Consider the following 21,873-nt stretch of genomic DNA (forward strand, 5'->3'; position numbering starts at 1 on the left):
AGTTAAGCAGTGTTCAGTATTGATCTGTGTGTGCAGCAGTATGTTACTGAACTAGATAACACCAAGAAGCTCGTACGTCACTGAAGTGGAGTGTGACACCAATGGAAGAGAACATTGAACTACTTCCAATAGAAACACTGCATTTAGCTGTTGGTAGCTAATATCAAAAACACTTAAAAATCTAGCCAGGATACATTTAATTTGTATGCAACATATTTACCATCCTCTAGGTTATCTCTTAATTGCGGTTGATTTCCCCACACTGTGGTAAATATTTTACAGTTCTAGAATATAACCCACATGAATAGCATTGTGTTTCTGTGATTATTAGCCTCATAAATCCACAGTGTTGCAGACTACGAAGCAGATGTTATTACAACAGTTGGACTGCTTGAGGCGTGATGCGGCAAAACACAGGGAAATGTACAGGCAACTCAGACTGTATTCCCACTGAGAAGGACAGGGCAATGATGATGATATTGGCCAGCTCAGCATTATAGGCCGCACACAGGGAGCATAGTGATGATGATGATGGTCCAAGGATGATGCTAATACCCTACCATTACTGTGACCTTTCTATGAGACATTTCAGTCCACCCTGCTTTGCATCAACATCAGAGATGAAAGGTTGAAAGATGTTTAATTTATTATCTAGTAAGCTGCCCTCACCAACAAAAAGGTTTTTTTTTTTGTATTTTTGTCCAAGAGCTCCAGGGTCCACTGCAGATAAACTGCAGTAAGCTTAGGACAAAGGAATAGAATTGGACATTCCCAATCATATCAACGTAGCAGGATGGAATTACAAACTGTAAAACCATGTTTGATGGAATCAGCAAACTAGCTAGTTAACATGCTAATTCCACCGAGCTTTAATGCTCCATTGGTTACAGGAAATTAACCAAACAGTTGGTGGCCAGCGGCAGCACTGGGTCTAACGGTCCCTCCGCCTCACTCCCCGCCACTACGGAGAAGGTTAAGCTACGTAGCTAACTAGCCAGCCATCCGCTGCATCCGCTCTCTTCCCGGCGAGTTGCGTCAACACTTTAAAGCCCCACTGACCTGTGTTGTCACCGCAACAACTAACAACCAATTGACTTTTTTTTTTGTTCTAGTCTACTGAGCGAAGAGAACAATTCAATGTCTGTTCTACTCCTATTCTATTTCTATGGCTCAGAGCTCAGGGGTTTACAGTACGTTCTCCTACACAGGATCCCAGTATCCTTGAAAAGCCAGACCACATCTCACAAGTGCAGGTCTTTAGCCATGCTGGCTTCATGGCTCTGGGGATGGCAATGTCTGTCAGTGTACCACTTTGTTCTACACTAAAATATCCGAGGGGAAAAACCCAAACAAAAATCCTTTTTAGAAGTGTTTTTGATGTCCGTCAATCTCCCAACTCACAGAACAGATATCAAAGTATCCATCCACACTCTTTTTATGCTCGCTATGTGACACTGTTCTGTTCCTGTATACTCCTCATGGAGCCTACTTAAAAACCAGTAAATGTCTGATATTAGTCCGTCTGTTGAAGACAGTGTGGCTGGCAGCTGTCAGCGGCCCGTTCTGAGGAAAATGGCGACCAAATTTAAGTCAGAGTTTGTTGAAAGGACTTGATGCTTCAGTACAGCTTATGTGTCGCTGATGTCACGCTTTAGATGCGGAGTTCTAGTCTTGTCAACAAGAGATGTTAGTCTGGAAAAAGTCCATTGAGCTGGGAAGCTGGACCAAGAAGCAGGCTTTTTATATGAAGATGTCTCTCTTTGCATGTTTAGTTTGAGCAAAATTAGCCGCTTAGTGCCGGGTTCACCTTTCATAGTGTGAGGTAGAAGACGGTTCTCCCCCTGACAAACTGGATTCTCCTATGGTATTTCAGACACAGCTGACTCGGTGCCCTGCTTTCATCTTTAACAGCTCATTGATATCAGACAGATTAAGACACCGACAAGGACACCACCCTGGTTGTTCTGGTTCCGTCATATCTTAATTTTGACACGTCCCATAGCACCACAACCAAACCTCCTCCCCCTCCTGCTCTCAACTCCGTCCTGCTCCGGTATATCTTCCCCTTTCTACAATATCTCCCCCTCTCTCCCTTTGTCACTCCTCTTCGACGGTCACTGATTCAGTCTGTCACTTGCCACATGTCCTGGTTTCCTGCTCCATTTCTACAGTGTCACCAGTGTAACAGGAGAAAGTCTCTGAGTTCTCTCTCTGCTCTCTATCGACCTCGTTTTTAACCTCTGTCCTTCTCTTCCTTCTCTGTCGCCCTCTCCTCTGTATTTTTATTCTCATCTCAATTTTCTTCAACAGCTGAGATGGCAATGAGCAGCATTCTCAACGCTGATGACATCAAGAAATCTCTAGATGCATTTGCAGGTAAAAGCAATTTGCCAGATCTGGCCAATGGCAGCTGGTTCTAGAAGTGTTTGTTTTTAGCCCCAAACTGTATTCCCATAATAATTTATTCTCTATACAATGTCCTTATTGTTATAGAACAAAGAAATACATGACTCTCTTAGGTACTATAACAACCATATGGGTTTATGTCATGGCCAACAGTGTCAATTATTTAAATTGCACTTTGGAGAAATCATGTTTTGTCATTTCAAGCATTTTGATATCCGATAGAAAATCTGTGTTTTTGCACACTAACATGAAAAACCTTTCAATGCAAAAAGTCTATATTTTTTGTGAAACGTAAAGAAATGTTTGTAAAGTATTGACATTTAGCATCTTTGTGTTTGTATGCCTGTGTGCCTCCGTGTGTGTGTGTGTGTGTGTGTGTGTGTGTGTGTGTGTGTGTGTGTGTGCGCAGTTGCTGGCTCCTTTGACCAAAAGAAGTTTTTCGAGATGGTCGGTCTGAAGGCCAAGTCTTTTGACGAAGTGAAGAAGGTCTTCTTGGTGCTGGACGCTGACAACAGCGGCTTCATAGAGGAGGAGGAGCTCAAGTGAGACAAGCACACACACACACACACACACACACGCACACACATATAAACCCAAAGGATGCAACAAATGTTCTGGGACATGTTTCCTTTCTGCTTTTCTGTCCCTGCTTAGATTCGTCCTGCAGGGTTTCGCCAAAGATGGCCGGGACCTGACAGACAAGGAAACCAAAGAATTTTTAAGAGCAGCCGACAAGGATGGTGACGGCAAGATTGGAGTGGATGGTAAACATTGTTGTATTAGTGGGAGCGTCACCAGGTCACACAAACAGACACCAAGCAAAAGGATTGTGGAGAGAACACACACTTACACACACACATACACGATAGCATGAGTCGACTCATTAAGGGACTATCCACAACAACATTAGGAGTGAAATTAGCAACTGACAAAATGATGGTAAAAATAACAAGTGGTGCATTCTCTTCATCGCAGCTGCTCTCCAATTTGTGAACCAATAAACACTCATCACCACTGTCAATGAATGAGCTAATGGGGCAGCAGCGTTGTAATGCTTTCACTTCACCCATTAGTAGGACTGGTCGGGTTGTGCCCGACATGCATTACATTTAAGGTTTAACTCTTTATGATAGGTTTAAATTTATCATAGATAAGAATAAAGTTAACGTGACTGTGACTGCGAGTGAAAAGAAAATGTTACATATTGTATCCCAATTTGACTGTTTCTTAAAACATTTTAGTCCTACTATCTACTGGAAATTAAAAGCCCTGACAAAACATTCATGATGCATGGTGCACATTGAAAACAAATCAAAAAGTAAATAATGCATAACTCTCCCATTTTTCGACCCCACTTTCCCGCCTAATTGTGTACAGTCCCTAACTACAAATTGTTCACTGTATGTATTACTATTAGCATTTTTCAAAGCATCAGTAACTTTTGGATCAAATTTTGAGACCTGACCTAACGTGGACACCATTTTCACTGTACATTATTTTTAAATATAAAGTGAAAATAACTAATCGTAACAAATTTTGTGTTGTTTTTCTTCCTTTCTTGCAGAGTTCGCTGCCATGGTGAAAGAATAAATAGTCACCCAGTGTGACTGACTAGCACTCCGAGATCACCTCCCAGCCACCGCTACATCCCGACACTCGCTGGCCCCCCCTTCCTCCCCTGCACCCGGGCCTCACCACCCCAGCCTGACTCCCAGCCAACAAGGCTGCAGCCGACTGCTGCTACATACACTCCTCTTCCTCCCCCCCCCCCCCCCCCCTGGATGTCTTCGCTAGAAATGCAATGCTGCACTAAAGGAAGTAAGCTGTGGTGTGCCACGCTCCTCTTCAGATGACCCCGCAGCTATATTCATCCTATTTATTTGACCCTTTTTTTATACAAACTGTTCTTGTCGCTGTTCATGTATAGATATAAAACATGCCTGCAGGAATAAACCTCACATTTTAAAGCAGAAAGTAGATATTTAAAGAGAATAGAGATTAATAAAGGAAGACCCTAATGTCCTTCCGTATTTCTGACTTCAACTTCTTTCTTTTCTTAGCCAACACTTCCTCTCGCTTCCCCTCTTTTCCATTTTTCTGTCTTTCTTTTCTCTCTGTCGATTTCACTCCTGCCTGGCACTGTACCCTTCCTGCATTCCCTCCCACACCACCACCCCCCCTCCACCCATCCATCTATCTATCTTTCCATCCCTTTCTCCTCTGGTAATGAGCTGTTGTAAAACATACCAAAAGAAGAAAGAGGTCAAGCTGTGAAAGAATAAAATTGAGAGAAAAAAACAAAGCCTCGAGAACACTGACTCCTCTGTTAATTCCCTTCTTTGATGTGACGCTCTTATCTGATTCTACACTCTCAATCCAGCTCTCCGTCTCTCTCTATTTCTCTGTCACTTCTACCAAGCGGAGCAAGCGAAGCATATCTTGACAGCAACCCAGTAATGTATAAAGGAGTGTACTTAAAGAAGGTCAAAATTACCCTCCGGCGTCATTTGTTAGTATTCATTAGCATCGGCTGTGTCGTGGAAGCAGTGACAGCAGGGAAAGAAACTGCATGAAGACAAACTCCGCACAATCACAGATCACTGAGGAGCATCTTTCTGCGCTCTATGCTGCATTATGAATGTCACTTCGCTGAATGAGGAAAAAGGAGGCTGAGGCCACATTAGTCCACTCGCCAAAGAGTCTTTATTGAGAAGCGCTGTGCTAGTTTAGCCGAGCCGTGCTGTCAAGCCATTAGCAGAATTGGATTCAAGCTGAGGTTCAATTTGGGTTAAGTATCCCCGGCGGAGGACCCAAATAGGCAACGCGGGAATCCTCTTTAGTAGGCCATTTTACTGCCTGAGCAAATAAACACAGATCTGAAGCTTAGAGGCTATCACTTAAAAGACTGTTAAGCTCAGAAAGGCACTAGACTGCTGAGGTCGGTGTCGTTCACAAGAAAGACAACTAAACTGAACTTTAACTTAGCTTTTTTTTTTTCTTTTTTTTTTAGCTTCTTAACTTTTAACTTTAACTTTTTTCATTTTACAAAAAATACTAAATATTTGAAATGAAGTCGCCGGGGGCTTTAACTGGTGTTTTAATGTCACTATTTTTGATTAGGTAACAACTTATTTTCAAGCTATTTTTTTTTGTTTGATTAATAAATATCATCCTTCTGCCATCAGTAAAAAATGTGACCTGAAAAAGCTCAATGAATGGGTGTAGGTAATTATATGATGCTATAAAGACGGTATTACATTATCCATGAACGCATTGCATTTTTCATTACGTTTCTGGCTCAGACTACATTTTCGTCCTTTTAAAAAAAGAATTAACATATTATATTATCTGCCAGAGGTAACATTTGAAATAAAGCCATTTTCCAAAGTAAATTAGTAATGCAATGAATATGTATTAATGCGGACCATGCAGAGAACAATGGTGGAGGTGCAATACAATGACAAAGATTATTTATCACGCATCCATCGCTGAGCTACAAAGGACATATGTCTCAGCACTGACTCGTAACATCAACTGTACACTAACACATCGTAGACGGTAATCATTTATTTCCAAGTGGAACATATAAGTCACTCTCATATCTTTCATTGTCAGAATGTCAGAAAACACAGAGAAGGAAGGAGTCAATTTGTTTATGTTACATGAACACATTGTTTGATAGTGATTCAGTCTTACTTCCATACAAATGTTAAAACCAGAGCCAATTATGAAATAGCCAACAAGATAAAACCATTATAGCCTTAAAGAACAATGTTTGTTGTAATTTACCAAGATCTAAAAATATACACCAACAGTCCTTGTGCGAACCCAAAAATCATAAAATATTCATACATTTTTCTGTCCTCTTTCTCCAGCTTTGTGTGTCTCTTAACAAACCGAGTCTTGTTTGAAAGTAGGAAAACACTAGACAGCCTCCACTCACACATATACTCCATTTCGAAGGTCAAGAATGAACTGTCAAGCTCGACAAAAGCATTTTGTTTCGGGGTGAAGATGTCATCGTCGATATAGACTCGGGGCCGATCTGTCATCGGTGGACGTGGGCTTCAGCTTAACTGTGGCAAACGGGTTGGTGCCCCTTCAAAATGAAAAGGAGAGAAGGAAATGGATGTTGGAGGAGGAGAAAAAGACAAGAGGCAGGGTGGAGAAAAAGCATCTTTGAGCCTCATGGTGAAGGTTATAGCAAGAGAAATGAGAACTTCATTTCACACTGTTCCAGCCTCATCTAACAAACTGTTCAGCTGAAATGATGGTGAGAGTGATAGACATGGTTCCCACATGGCCGTGACTGAAACGGCTTCGGCACTAAACTGCACTTCAAACTCTAATGGAAGGAAAGCAATCCTGTGCCATTTAGATCACTGCCCTCATCTGTTGTTCTCTGCCAGTATATTAATGGGTTCATGATATGCTTCAAAAATATCATTATTTTCTGCAGAAGAGAACACGAGGTCCATTTACACATATTACAACCCGAGAGAATGAGAGAGTGTGAGAGCCACAGGTACATTAATGTTACCTCGGGAAGAGTTCTGGCTGTGATCCATGTGGTTTTGATCTCTGCGGAAAAAAGTACGAGAAAGGTAAGGGTGAGTGAAGGCCGATCCAAACCATAGAAAACATAGACGCGCTAATGGAGGCTCGGCAGGCTCCGGCCCTCGACCCCTTCGCCCTTCTGCTTTCAGTCGGTCCTCCCACAAGCTGCTCATTGATGTGTTGTGCCTGTCAGCTCCACACACACACACACGCACACACACACACACACACCTCAGAGTGTGTCCAGTTGACACACTCTGCTAAATCATATTTTTACAATAGAGATTGACAACGGAGCGACAGAAGAGACCATGCAGAGACATCAAGGAAAATGCATCAATGTCACAGTGAGATATAATCAATGTGCTTTGACCAACGACCAAATATTTGGGGTCATCCTGAGCGATTGTGAAAAAGATATCTCACTTGTTGTCCCTTAAATATACCAACCATTCTTGGAATACTGGTATGATGTGATTTGTTTTAATATCAGTCGTTTTTATAAAACAACATATCCCAGTTAAAGAGGGCCAGTTATACCTTGAGCTCTCTGCAGGTCCCCGACAGAAACAGAAATGCTTTTCAAACTGCTGTGTGCTTGATTATCACCGCAGAGGAAACACATTAAAAAGTATTATCACACTGCAGCAACCTAAAGGTTATGTATCAGACCTGTTTAGTCACCAGTACTTCAAATAGGTCCTCAGTCTAATAGTCTCAAGTTACAGCATGCAAAAACAAGAGCACACACACACACACGCGCACACATGCACACAACCTCCTCGCCCATACACCATCAGCAGCTGGAGCTTCCTCCCTGCATCCACCAGAAATACGGGTGTGGAGCCGTGGAGAGCAGCACCTTGCCACAGTGCCCCTGCTGGACAGACTGGCAAACACCACCAAAGATGTAAAAACTATGTGTTATCAGAGCTGTCCTCCTTCATGCCACCGTTTGTTAATGAAGTACAAATCGATGTAGTACGGTAGCTCTCTCTTATAAGGCACCTTCACTAAAGGGAATCACTCACTAATGCTTTATAGGTAAAAGACTGATAATGAGAAACTTTTGGGTTGGTAAAAATCTAAACCATGTGATAACTTATTTTTATTAACAGCATATAAACACTACAACTGCAGACCTGATGGATCAAACTCTTATATTCATGACTTATTACTTATTGAGATTGTTTGATGAGAAAGTGAAAACCCATCAAACTGTATTATTACCAAGTAGAAAGTTGTTCTTATTAATGGCTAATTTAAAACTTATTGATAAAAGATTTATTAACCACTGATAAAGATATTAGTTACATCGTACAAACGATACAGACAAGGTGTCTCATAAAAAGTAGCCCCGAAAGACCACAGAAGAAGAGAGAAAAATGATTGACATTGATGTACCTTCTTTTCTGAATTAGACTCGGCCCTTCTGTTCGGTGTCGGTGTGATCGGTCGCATCTCATACTGTTTATATGAAGATGAAGGTGGTGGAGGTGGAGGCGGAGGGGGCGAGGCTCCGCTGCAGCTGCTGCTTCCTGGTTGGTCGATCAGGTTGCTCATGCTGCTGCTGCTGCTGCTGCTTCTGAGAGAGGAGCTACTGAAATTACAAAACTCAAATTAGTTGTCCAGTGTAGTGATTTTTTTTCACTCGTTCCTCTTGAAATGATAATTGTGTTTCATAGTTAAATATATATTAGATATGAACACAGTAAATATGAGTTATATCTTGTTTTCCATTTTGAAGTATATGAAATATGTCAAATTCATAAGCTCAGTGCATTCACATTTTAAGCTTTTAGATGTGGCATGTGTCCACAGTGACTGACATTTTAGTTTAAACTTCTTATTGGTTTTGCTCACAGCAATGGGTCACCCAATTATCTCAAATAGTTCATGTTATTATTCCAGGCCTGAGCTTCATACTGACCCTCTTTTAAAAGTGTTGGGCCCATAAAACAATAAGGAGAGCCTGGGGGAGCTGCAAAATATGTCCTGTATCAGGTTTGAAAGGCAAACATTATGCAGAAAATGTTGGGCTTTTAAGTTTCTCCATCTCGTCTTAATGGCTGCAAATAAAGAATGAATTGCTTCTTTGAATTGTGGGAGGTAAGACACACAAATATGATGCTGAACCCTGTGGGACCAAGACAAGCAGCATTTCAAACACTTCGAAAATCACAACACAAGTACCGTAGATGTAAATTCAGTACGAAGAGTAACATGGGAGCAGCTGTAAATCTGTTTGTAGTTCTGAAATGCATGACTAGATGTTTGTTTGTCATCATGACTAGTAACTAGCTTAGCAGAGTAACCAGTTATGGCCAATATGCAATGAATGCCACTATTAAAATCGTGAATACTCAAAAGATCCTCCGTAATGTGACTGGGGCTATTAAAGTAATATTTCAACAGCAAATAATATGCTATGTCACTTTAGTAATTTCCTAGATTCTACGCTGGTTGTCTGACAACCTAACGGTGACGACAAGACTCCCGTAAATAACGGAGCCCGGCAAAGAAATAGTCCAGCAAACCTCCATTAAACCACAATGGACTGTTTTTAACCTTCGGACGTCACCCCATGTCGATTAGTTAGCTTTAGAGGTCCTGATACGCAAACTTTGTTACGTTCTACTGAGCCAGGCTAGCTGTTTATTTCCAGTCTTTTTGCTAAGCTAACCGGCTGTAGGCTGTAACTTTATATTGACAGTATGGTAGACCTTAAAACATTTCACCATGCTGGCATAGTAACAGTCAGTAAGATATGTCAATCATTTCTCTAACAGCTTGTCATTCGCGTGACATTATTGTTATTTGACAGTCATACTTGTTGAACACATTTTATTGGATGTTTACCCAGAGCGGGTTGTCTTTGGAGGATCATCCAATGCTTCCACATAGGTGACTGGAAACCATCCTTCACTGAAAACAAAATAGAGAGAAAGTAAAAGGCAATGACATTTTGTACAGATATTCACGGTCCCCAGAGGATGAATCCTAATTAACTGAAGGTCAAAATTTGAATGTGTCCAATACTGGTTGGTTCATATACTTATAATATACTTGGTTTATTATCAGACACTTGCTAAACTAATGACATCAGCACTTTGGGTTTAGCGCTGCGGCTAATTAGAAAATGTGTCAGGCTAACACGCTAAACTCAGATGGTTAACATAGAAAGCATTATGCTAAATATTAGCATGTTAGCATTATCATTGTAAGCATATTAGCATACTGTTGTTAGCATTTAGCTCAGTACAGCATCCCAGAGCAGCTAGCGTTGCCATAGAATGTTTTATTTTGCTTTTCTGTTTCTCCTTTTAGCCTTTAATGTGTTATTCTTCTTTAAATGTCTCTCCAGTCATTTTGTCGCTGTTTCTTACTCCTTGCAAATGGTTGCGTGTATAAAAGTTTCTCACCATTTCATTTTTCCTTATAATAAAGGGACTGTGTCCAGAACAATAAATGTAAAATCTTTGTCAGTAGACTTACAGAACCGTAATCGCGAGAAGCAGAAAGTACAGCAAAATAAAGTAGGCTGATTTACAGTTTTGTACTGTGACAGACATTAACAATGGGTACAGATAGACAGTGGTGAAGCAACCTTGACAGACACGCACACACTCACCGTGAACTGCTGTCAGCACGTCCATACAGCCAGCCGTTTCTGGGCTGTTGGACCAGCACGGTTATCATCTCTCCCCTGGTGAAGGGCAGCAGGGTGGGGTTGGAGCCACCAGGCTGGTGGGCCACCCGGGCCCTGGTGGATCTGCCTCCTGTAGGGCGAGAAATGCTTCCTTGGGGAGACGGAGCTGGAGAGAAATTAAACACTTAGGTGCACTGAGGACAGTTTGTTAAAGCACAAGTTAGATGATAAACAAGCGTAAATTGCCAAGAAGGATCTCTGGTGAGATGATTAATTAAAAACTATAAGCGAAAAGGATTTATTTATTTAATTATGGCCCTGGAAATCATAACTCAAAGGGTGAGCAGACTACTGAATATCTTTCTAAAATCATTTCAGGGACAGGGGATGCATTTCAATGAATTATACCAAAGAGGGTGCATGGCTTTGTTTATCTCACTAGTGAGCATCGGTTGGGCAAACACGCCTGCTGCACATAATGTTTCAGAAGGACAAAATTGAGATGAGCTGCTATTTAATATTCCGGCAATTATTTGTTGTCTGTTTTTGATACATCGTTGCTTTATCTATTTTTACCCTAGATAGGCAAAGCCAAGTAATTAGACAGACTTTATGCACAGGAACTTACAAATGGGGAGATATGAAAGTGTGTGATGTGCAAAATTATGAAGAGGGAGAGAAAGATGGACGAGAGAGAGCGAGGGAAACACAGATAAAAGGCTTAAAGGAAGATAAAGCCGGTGGCGGAGGGAAATCAAAATGAGCACTGGCGGAGGCATGAGGGGCAGGAAGAAACATAACATATGTGGCACTAAAGTAAAACCTATCAGGTGTTTTGAGGACTTGAACAGCTAAAAGGTTGACATATCAACCCTCACCCCTTGATGGGACGTTGCCGAGCGGCAGCTCCTCTCTGCTCCTTCTCATCTCCTCCTTCATCCCCATCTGTGCGACAATCACATGCACAGGTACAGACAGCTTGTCAGTAATCTTTTCTGATGCTAATATACCTTGTAAACAAACAAAATAATCGAGAAAAGAAGGATGTGACGGATATTCTTGATGTTACAATGAGTAATGTATGTCATGTGTGACTAGAAGCACATCTCAAATATGTGTCCTAAGCGGCTTCTCGGGCTCTCAGGCTTCTCTCTCTGTTAGAAGCGAAGGATAATTCCCACCGTCAAACCAAAACAAACACAGAATCCACGTTAAACCTGCGATTGTTATTAGAGGATGTGGGATCTGTGGGGTTCGTCGGCATGTCACCTTCCAACGAGGAAACGATGTTAATTTCAGCCTTCACACGGAGAATCGTGTGGTTTCAGTTTGTGAATTATCCGTGTTAATCCCACTGTATTGAGATGTGGATGTAACTCATGCGTTTATTCAGACGATATTGAGGTTCAGATGTTGACTAAAGTTAGTGTTTGGACAGAAAAAGTTAGCCTATCACAATCACATATTCATTTATTACATGCCAGACAATCTGTAATCTCTGTCCTCTTATTTCAGATACAGGTTTAATCCTCCTCAGAAAGCTTCCCTCTAACAGGAAACTCATTTCAAATTGAATCAGGCTCCAACCACTAGAGGGCCCCCTAGTAACAAGAATATTATTGGAATAATTTACTGGTGGCTGAGTATTGTCCATTTTCTTTGTTGCACAAATTGAGACAAAAAAATTAAACATTTTGAATCAAACAGATCTTCCCTCAGTCGTTTCTCCTAAAACAGGATTATATCTCACACCAGCAGCATATTCTTGGAGTTTTGAAAGATTCCAATGCAACATCCAGCTCTCACCATGCTTGAATGATTTCTATAAACTGAACTCACAGAGTTGACTACAGCTGTGGGTCGCCTGGCCTCGGGTCCTCTGGTAGCATCGACCTCCTCATTCCAGGCATCAGCTGTCTGCTGGAGGGATCCTCCTGTCTGCTACGCCGCACACACAAAACACACACAGATGCATAGAATAAGTTCATGTTCAGCGCCGCACAACAAGAGAAGAGACGTGAACAGTTTATCTACATATGATAAGCAACAGTGCGCTGTGTTTGTGTTTGAATGTTGTATGAAAGAAGTCGTCAGTGTGCAATTTCTATCAGAATGCCATCTGTTTGTGTTTGTCTGGTCTGATCAACAAGTTGAAAAATGAAAACTGAGAATTATGGAAACTCATTTACACCAGATAAAAAGGTAAAAGTTTTTTTTATCTTTTAATTTAGACTCAATAATTTATATTATCGGTTTTTGACTGTCAAAATTCTGACTTTTAATCTCATAATTTAGATTTTGATGTCACCATTTAGAATTTTTTATCTTATAATTGATTTCTTTCTTGATTACTGATCCTTTCTTTTTCATGATTCTTTTATCTTGTAATTTTGTCTTTTCATCTCATGTTTCTGACTTTCTGACTTTTTATCTTTTTATCTAATTTTGACTTAAGCCCTGTATTTACATTGTTAATAAATTCTGTTAAGTATTAACTTAAGGTTTTGTTCGGGGGCCACAACACGTGTCAGAACAGTCCTGAACCGCTGGTACAGTCTCAAAGGGCTTTGTGATAGCCTCGTTACGATAAGCGAGGTTAGGTTTACGGCACGAAAGGTGTTTAATTAGGTCAATAGAGTGGTACCATAACAATTGAGCAGGGAGTCCAGAGTTCAACAGACTCCCTGTTATTCTAATAATAAATGTACTTACACAGCATTTTTTTAAACACACAGCTAAGTGCTGTTAGTGTGGCATCAGTCCTGCTGAACAACTGGAATGCATATCTGCTGTTCTGTGGTTGACCTTTGTTATAAAGGAGAGGAATTTCCCCCACGGAGACCGATAAAGTCTTGTAATCATTACACATTGTTGAGAATTCTCTTTTGAGCGCCTTCCCATCATTGTTCCTCTGAGATCCATTGCAAATGAGTTGCAAGACAAACCCGACCCATTTGGCACTTGTGGTGAATAAGCCAAAACAAACCATGAAACATTGAGATCATAAATGCTATTCGAAGAAAGTTGTATACCTTATTCATGAGGTGGGCGATGGATTGTATCAGGCCGCAGTGTTTCTCCGACAGGAAGCGGTATCGCCTCTCCTCCTCCTTCAGAGCCTCGTTGTGGCTCTCCCTGAGGAACTTCATATACTGCAGATCCTGCAGATACACATGATTGACAGTTCATATATATATACACTGTACAGGGACATACTCATATACAGTGGTGCTGAATTTTTTGCTCCATGGTGCAAAAATATAGAGACGGAGAGAAACCTGGTTGTCTCCTCGCCTCAGCTGCCTCTCCAGAGCTGCTGACTGGTCGCGGACTTCCATCTCGTAGTGCTTCCTGCTGCCCTGTATGAGAGACAACTCACATCACGTCTGCGCGAAATCATTTCAGTCATCCAGGTAACAATCAGCAATCCAGTGGAAATTATAATGAAGAGGTCTTTGTCATTAATTCTAACGCCGTTTGCCCTTTCTAATGACAGATTCACATGATAACCCGCAGTTATTCATTTTACATTACTTCCTGGCAATGATGATGAGATAACAGCTTGTCATCTGTAAGACGCCCTTTTGACCTTGTTGTGCCCGTGCTTTGGCCCTTCACTCACTGATATGTAATCTTTATCCAGTTTAATGTTAGTGTCCATCTCCTCAAGCACCTCCATACTGAACCAGCGGAACTGGAAAGGGACAAAATCATATTAAACGCAAGAGAAAAAGGAGAACATACGAGTTAGGTCACACATTTAAAGGTTGTGATGGACGGATACGTGTGTTGATGCAACTTACGACTCCGTCTAGCTCCGCCGTGACTCGTCGTTGGCTCTCAGAGATCTGAATCAGGACATCTCCTGAAACACAATTGCATCGGGCTACATGTCACATTATTATCATTACTTCATATCCAACTATAAAACAATAAAATGCCGTTGTGCTGATTAAATCCATCCCCTTTGTTCACTTCTATCTACTCAGTAACCTCTTGAACACGAGGCCTCTGCTCGAAAATGACGTTTTGAATCTTTATTACCAAGCTAGCCACTGTGCTAGCTGTGTGAGGCTAACGTTTTGTTATATAACTGCCACGGCCAACTGTCAAGTGTTTTCTTGTTTCCTCTCGTGGACTCTATGTGCATTGTTTACCAGATGAATCTCTGTGCTGTACTTGGTTCTGGAACAATAATGTGTCACTTGTGATACTTGTTGCTTCCTGAGTAGAAGGCCAAGATAACTGACTTGACAGTTAATCTATATTTGTTTTCATCCAGTTTCCTTGTTACTGTGCCATTGTTTTTACAATACCTTTCGTCTGTGTTGATGATTCTGAACCTGTGATGGTGTTCATGTTCACTGTTTTCTGCTGTGTTCGCTGGTATTGAATTAGCTGCCAAATGTTGTTGTGACAGTAGCACAGTTGCCTCCAGTAAAAGGCCAACTGCTGTCTTAAACCTTGATTAAAAACTTCGCTGAGCTATATAGCTAGGGGCAAGCTCCAAACCATTTCCAAAGCGGTTTGAATATCACGTTTCATCATGCCACAACATTGCATTCTGGAGAGTGTCACTTGTTTAGTTTGGCTTGTCATCGTCCCTGAAATGCATGCTGGGAGTCGCATCCTCACTGAGGAAACAGTACAGTGAGAGGAGACTAATGATCCAGTTTGGACAGTGTCTTTAACTCCAGCCACTAAACCTAACATGACTCTCCTTTAGAGCGGCTGAAAGTGAGAGTCGTCGTCAATTATTCATGTTCCCAGCCGGCATCTGATACCGACTCTGGCAACACTTCTTGGCTTAAACTCACAGAAAAAACAGACTTAAACATACATGTGTTTGAACCCTACTGTTGTCGTACTGTAAGTAGAAATCTAGTTAGTTAGTGCTGCCAAACTCTTGACTTGACTTGAGCCCAATAGAGGCCTCAGGTCAGGTTAAGGTTGTACGTCTTTAAAAGCACTGTAAAACACACCAATTCAGCTTATGAAAGCAGGCTATGTTTAACACACTTCAACATCAAAGAATATGTTAATTACACACAAACACACGCACACACTCCCTCTCGCTACACATGCACTATGTCCTCGTAATTGTGAAAGGAGTAATAAAGCGCGCCAGAGGGTAAACTTTGGTCTTCATGACGCTGAAGAATTAGTTTAATCAATGACCATGAACGCATCAAAGACAAAACGCTCACATACTGGATTGTCGATACAGCAATAACTTCTTTGTGTTGCCACACGGCGTTCATACGTGTGTTCATACCTACCGAGGGATCGAGACGATATGGTGTGGAAAGCATTTTCTCCGATCTTTGAAAGTGCACTACAGTAGGCCTCACTTGTTACAGCAAGAGCTGAAACAACACAAACACAACAGTCATTTGAAATGCAAATGTATTTGGTGCAATTCATTTCCCTAGCATGGAACTACAAGCGCAGGTAAACAGGCCAATTTATTACCCAAAAAAATAAAATTATTCAAAAATTCAAATTTCCATACACACAAATATCTTTCTGTAATCAAATGGAGATATGTTCACTTAAAAAAAGTAAGCATACTTTCACAGGGAAATCACATTTTTCTTAAGCAATAACCATGAAGTCCTTCTTCGCTCTCATTGACCACCATTGATGCTGCTTTGTTTACAGTAAATCTCAGGTTTAACTCTGGTGGAATTCATGATTACATTTGATGTGGTTTAAGTTGTTTTTTTTAACTACACATTTGAATGTACTAAATTGTAAATAACATTATCGTATTGATTTAAAGAGGATTTCTAACAAATGGTCGATGAAAGCTAGTTTATTCAGTCAGCCTGAAAACTTTAAACCCCTTTTTCTCTCAGCCTTTCTCTCACTACTGCTATCTGCCTTTGTAGGGCAGACAGAGTCAAAAGTGGTCAAATCACAGCTTGACCCCAATTTAATCTGCATCCTGGTGTTGCCTCAGTAATTTGAGCACGTAATTAGATCCCTGTGTGGAGTCCTTCTGGTCTTTTATTTTTCAGCAGGTGAGAATAACTTGTTTTTGGGAGCGAACCAATCAGACAACGCAATCCCAGAGGCTGTGAGACAAACTGATTTCAATGGTGAACGAGACGGTGCTTTAATAAAAATTGATGTATGTAGAGTCTGCATCCAGTAATTTGATTTTAAAAATGTATACGGAGAAGCTGCATCAGTAGAATCTATGCGTTACATTTGTTTTTTGCTCTTTCAGCTCATAAACATGTCATGAGGTCATTGCCCTGAACACACATAGTGAACTAACAGCCTCTGTGAAGGTGGGCAACAGAAGACATAATAATCTTTTTTTAATTCTGCAGTGCTTTTGTAGGAGCTTTTGGTTGCAACTATATGAATCAGTTGTTGTGGATGTAGCATTAGTGTCCTCGCACATATTAAACACCTATAATGGAACACAACGTGTGAAAGCATCACCGTGCAAAAACCGCCTCTGTTGCTGAATTTCCTTTGCATGTCAGCCTTTCACATTTAATGCATTGCACGGGGATTAGAGGTGATTATGACGCGGATAACTGAGACATAAAATATGAACGCAATTACTGCGCTTTCGGATTCAAATTAAAAGCTTCATCCTGACCTCTTCTCTTCCTTACAGGAACTAAATGACACACAGTCGGATAAAGAGCGTAGAAATAAATTCAAGACGACATACAGTATCCTAAATCCCTGCCTCTGTATATGGAAATGTGTAGCTGTGTTGGTATAATCACAGCCTCTGCAGGCCTTGGTTACAGGCCCATAATCAAGGCTGTAATGGCACCAGGATATCCCCAAAGCATATGGACTTTAGAATTATGTCTAGTGAGATAGATGTCTGACAGCTCCCATATTGCAGGGAAATCAATTAGAGTTTGTTTAGTTTATTGCACTCGTAAAGGTAGCTGTGTGGACGTCACACACAAATGACATAATAGGGAGTGAGTCTCTTCAGCACATTGTGTGTCTTTTTTTTAATCTTACCCTGGAAAGCATGCACGTAGCTGTTACCCAGTGAGACCAGTTTCTGTAGGCTTGGGTTGAACTCATCCATCAAGCTCTGTTTGGAAAAACACACACACACGCACATCACAGTTTCTGTTGAGCTTTTGAAAGTCAAAGGAACTTTAAGACCCGCCTAAAGGAGAATCAATCAAATCCATCTTTAATTTAATCTGTATTTATGAGCACAAACCCCCAACATCAGAGCACAGACAGCCTCAGACTCAAGCAGAGGAAATACTCCCTGAATTTGAAAATGACTTTGTGCATTCACATCGTGTTCACTTCAGATAAAAAAAAAAGAAAAAAGGTCTAACTGAGCTTCACTCCTCAGTAACCAGGACATATTCCTATGTTTTCCAGAAACTTTCTAGAAGCTTGTCACTTGAAAAAGCAATAACAAAACATGACAGGCCACTCCGTGTGTCTCACAGGTAAGTTTGTCGTCCAATTTGAGCCCACGCAAAGAATCTGCTGCTTACCGAGTAAATCCTCAGGGTGGAGCGATGCAGCTGATCACTATTCATCCCCGACATGTTTGTATCCGAAACAGTGCAGCCGTCTGTGAAACCTCAAGAGGCTCTCCGGGTCTTAAACCATCCAGCGAATGTTCCAAAGCGTCTGTGAGATAAGAGTTGATAGCATTGAACTGGACTTGGAGTTGAGGAGAGGAGGCGGCGGGTGAGTGTGCTGGTAACTGACACCACTGTGGCCTGAGAAAGACTGGAGTAAATAATTAAACATGGTTCGACCATAAAACACACGGACATATGCTGTAAACCCTGACAGGCCTGTGCGTGTGTGTTTGTGTACTTGCCACATTTTATGTTTTATTTAAGACTATAACAGAGATCTGTTTTCATGAAATCATTACAGGTATATCTTTAGAAATGAGTCATTAATATCCATTCTTAGATCTGTCTTTAGGTATTTGGCTGAATCCTGAGCTTAACAGGATTCTCCTTGTCTTGGAAGGGGGTTAATGTGAAGTCATTCACAGCTCTAAAATAGCAGTTTGATCTACCCTGACATCAGCTTTGAAGGTTCAAATGAGACACCTTTTAGTTGGGCTCAAATACTTCAACCCCCCGGACTCAAACACTCCCTTGTCTATTCTGGGTTTATTTGGAAAGGGAAATACTGCCCCATGCTTCTGAATCACTCATTTACAAAGTCATCTAATCTTAAAGCGACATGGGAAATAGATTCAAAAGTGTTTTTCATTTTCTGAGGAGGCGTGGATAGAAATCTTGAGGAATCGAAAGAAAATATCCAGGGAGATTAGACCGGTCCAGTTTGAGGTTATGAATCAAATCTACTATTCAGAGCTGAGCTTTGCCCCCAGTGAACGTATGGTTTGGTCAACTGGGAACTGTAGTATACGAGAGATGGTCCGTCATTAACCGAGTGGAGAATTATGCTCAGAAATAGGAAAGATTCCCGGATTTTGTGAATGGTCAATGATTACAGCCTTATCCTCTCACAGATGTTGGACCATCTGTGATTACCTGATTGTTAGATGTGTTTGGATGTATGACAACAGCCAAATGTGATCAGGATCTATCATTACAAATATTTCAATTAATATTTATTTTTCAAATTCCTTATTTCAATTTGTGATTGTACAATATGTGACATTCATGTCTTGTATTGTTTTCATTCGTACTGCACTGTACTGCTCAAACATGAGGATGTGTTGTACATTTTAGGGACTATTTTCATGTGCGGATTAACACACATTTGTTGCACTTTTCGTATTTACAGCAGCAGGATGGTGTCTGTGGGACTGACACAAAATAAACTACAGTGCCCATGTTCACCGTAACATATTTGGCGTTTGGTGATCACTTGTTAGTGTTACAGGTTTTAGACAATGGAGGACTTTGGACCCATGGAGCAGATTTTAATTCAGAGCACAACAAAATTAAAACATGTCGACGGGATTCTGGGCTACATAAATGAAAGTGACTTCTATAAAACTGTCACAAAGTGAATTTGTAATTCAAGCATATTTTGAAATCTGTGATCCCAATCCTTTAATACAGTAACACCACTAATAGTTCTCCTTTTTGATTGGTTAATGCAGATTTCAGTGGTCATATGTGCTAAAAATCCTATAACCCTAATCCTCGTACTTTAATCACTTCGGATGTCAAAAACCCACTCGCACCGGGAAAAAAGAACAGCAGTGTCCCAATATTTTGTATAAAATGTAATAAAACATGTTAATTGAATGTATCTTGATAGCTGGTCATCATTTTCTGTTTTACATAAGCCTCAGTCGGACACTGAACCATAAGAAATATTGATTACTGATTAATATTGAGAAAACATTCTCTTTTTCTACCAGTGACCAAAACTAAAACTAAAAGACAGAGAGAGAGTTGCTCTGCGATATTTGACCAAAACCCCAGATGAGTGCAGAGAAACGTATTGATTTCTGTTCTTACTTCAACCATCATATTTTGGCATTCGGCCCAATACCTCCTGTTGCCAAGCTGAAACACACACAAGGCCGCGAGAGGCACTCGGCCCCAAAGCTCCGACGGACTCATTTTATTCTCAAACAGACGATTTATTCTGTCTTTGACATGTCAGAGGCAGTGAACTCCGCATGAACTCCTCAAGGAGATGTGCAGGTGTCACATGGATGGTCACGTATTCCTATTGTGAAGGCATGTAGGATGATGTGGTAAGAGTATTGATTGTATTTTATTCTATTAGATGCATGTGTGTGAGAGAATCCACACAGGAAGTAAAGAGTAAACTGGGAAACCTTTGGTTCTTGGGTTAGTTGTTGATAGTTTAATATATTACTGAAGGCCCTGGCAGAGAGAGAGAGAGAGAGAGAGAGAGAGAGAGAGAGAGAGCATTGTACACTAGATGGCACCATAAACTTACACATGACTTGAATTTTAAACAGCTTTATAACACCCCTGATTTAATCTCTTTCCTAACAATCAGCTAAATGCTAAAAAAGTGCAGTATTTCTCTCTGAATTGTAGTGGAGTATAGAAGTATAACGTATCATGAAATGGATACAAGATAATACCCAAGAAAAGTACAAGTACCCCCAAATTATACTTCAGCACAGTGCTTTAACTAAATATACTTTGGTACTTTCCACCACTGCAGACCATTAGTGGCTCTCTGATGTACTCTTCATTCTGCTGACACAGTAGACATTTAAATAGCTTATTTAATTACAGCTACAACAATCAAGCAGCAGAGGCAGGAAATACAACATTCACATACAAAACAATCACACTGAAAACCTTTAAATATGTATAAAGAAAATGTTTTTCACTGCCACAATTCATTTTGTCTCCCATCCCCCCTAAAGAGGTTAAGTCCCCTGCTTACAAAGAAGTCAACGGAGAAAAGGTCCCACAGTGTTTTTAGACTTCGGAGTAGCGACTCTGACCAAATCCCCATCACAGCTTATGGATAAAATCCTGTGGAAAAAGTGCATTAACACAATGAAAAATTCCCAGCAAGGGAAACTTTAAAAGCTCTAACGCCACTGCAGCACACAGCATAAAGGTCATGGGCGACTTATGATGAATCAAGCTCAGACTTACTGGCCACAGAGTCTCTCATGGATGCTTTTATAGACATAAAAGATCAGCAGTATATTGCCATCATTAACCGGGCAGCGGTGTCCAGAATGCTTCACCCACGCTGGCCCTTTTTAATGCACTCGTACCCCCCCTCTGCAGCGTAATAAAACACAAGTTTCTACTGTAATCCCTAAATGCATTCATGTACAGAGCCGGTGTTTACACCTTCATCACCCTAAAACCCTGAAATAAAAACCATTGAAAGCTACAAGCGTCGCCACAATCATCATTAGATGTAACACAGCGACGAGCATGGGCGGAAATGACTGCAATAAGAACCCACACTATACTGCTGCAACGCTGGCAAAAAAGTGCCACCAGTGACATTTAGTGTGCACGCTGAATACAAAAAGTGTGGAGCTCCAGCAATCAGTCTTGCTTTTGTGTGAGAAGTGATTGTTTTGTATTTGCTTTCCCCCGGGCTCTTGTCTCCATCTCTGCAGGAGTATACTCAACAATCTACTTTACTATTCTAGTGTTCCGGTGCAGACTGAGCGCGCCAGCTATTTTTTGCTGCAGACACGTCTCACGCCGTCTCACGCCGTCTCCCCTCACCCGTCTTCTATTCGAGCTCTCAGTGCCTGGGACTTTGAGAAGTCTTAGCTTAAATCCCACTTAATTGTG

The 21,873-nt window shown here is 41.0% G+C and overlaps 2 protein-coding genes across 2 annotated transcripts; one reads left to right on the forward strand and one right to left on the reverse strand.

The window, feature by feature from the left end:
• The first annotated feature begins 2,315 nt into the window (after window positions 1–2,315).
• pvalb6 (parvalbumin 6) lies at window positions 2,316–3,996 on the forward strand. The gene is made up of 4 exons (XM_076080079.1): window positions 2,316–2,376; window positions 2,816–2,948; window positions 3,061–3,170; window positions 3,971–3,996. Exons 1-4 carry the CDS (start codon window positions 2,316–2,318, stop codon window positions 3,994–3,996), a joined length of 330 nt encoding a protein of 109 aa, XP_075936194.1.
• A 2,427-nt stretch (window positions 3,997–6,423) lies between these two features.
• On the reverse strand, window positions 6,424–18,257 carry baiap2l2a (BAR/IMD domain containing adaptor protein 2 like 2a). Its single transcript, XM_076080080.1, has 14 exons — window positions 18,112–18,257; window positions 17,612–17,687; window positions 15,892–15,978; window positions 14,416–14,477; window positions 14,235–14,306; window positions 13,891–13,971; window positions 13,645–13,773; window positions 12,443–12,550; window positions 11,491–11,557; window positions 10,595–10,778; window positions 9,823–9,888; window positions 8,368–8,563; window positions 6,947–6,987; window positions 6,424–6,505 (listed from the first exon to the last, which is right to left on the reverse strand). Exons 1-14 carry the CDS (start codon window positions 18,163–18,165, stop codon window positions 6,424–6,426), a joined length of 1,305 nt encoding a protein of 434 aa, XP_075936195.1. The 5' UTR covers window positions 18,166–18,257.
• Between the last annotated feature and the right edge of the window lie 3,616 nt (window positions 18,258–21,873).

Source organism: Anarhichas minor, unplaced genomic scaffold (genome assembly GCF_050575085.1).
Source record: "Anarhichas minor isolate MPS153535 unplaced genomic scaffold, ASM5057508v1 ptg000007l, whole genome shotgun sequence".
Taxonomy (NCBI): domain Eukaryota; kingdom Metazoa; phylum Chordata; class Actinopteri; order Perciformes; family Anarhichadidae; genus Anarhichas; species Anarhichas minor.

Excerpts from the sequence above, each read along its gene's own strand:
- pvalb6 (XM_076080079.1), top strand. The coding sequence starts at position 2,316 with ATGGCAATGAGCAGCATTCTCAACGCTGATGACATCAAGAAATCTCTA. Across the intron at positions 2,377-2,815 it reads ATCTCTAGATGCATTTGCAG|TTGCTGGCTCCTTTGACCAA; the intron begins GTAAAAGCAATT and ends GTGTGTGCGCAG. Across the intron at positions 2,949-3,060 it reads ATAGAGGAGGAGGAGCTCAA|ATTCGTCCTGCAGGGTTTCG; the intron begins GTGAGACAAGCA and ends GTCCCTGCTTAG.
- baiap2l2a (XM_076080080.1), bottom strand. The coding sequence starts at position 18,165 with ATGTCGGGGATGAATAGTGATCAGCTGCATCGCTCCACCCTGAGGATT. Across the intron at positions 14,307-14,415 it reads CGGCGGAGCTAGACGGAGTC|TTCCGCTGGTTCAGTATGGA; the intron begins GTAAGTTGCATC and ends GTCCCTTTCCAG. Across the intron at positions 9,889-10,594 it reads CGTGCTGACAGCAGTTCACG|TGAAGGATGGTTTCCAGTCA; the intron begins GTGAGTGTGTGC and ends TTTTGTTTTCAG.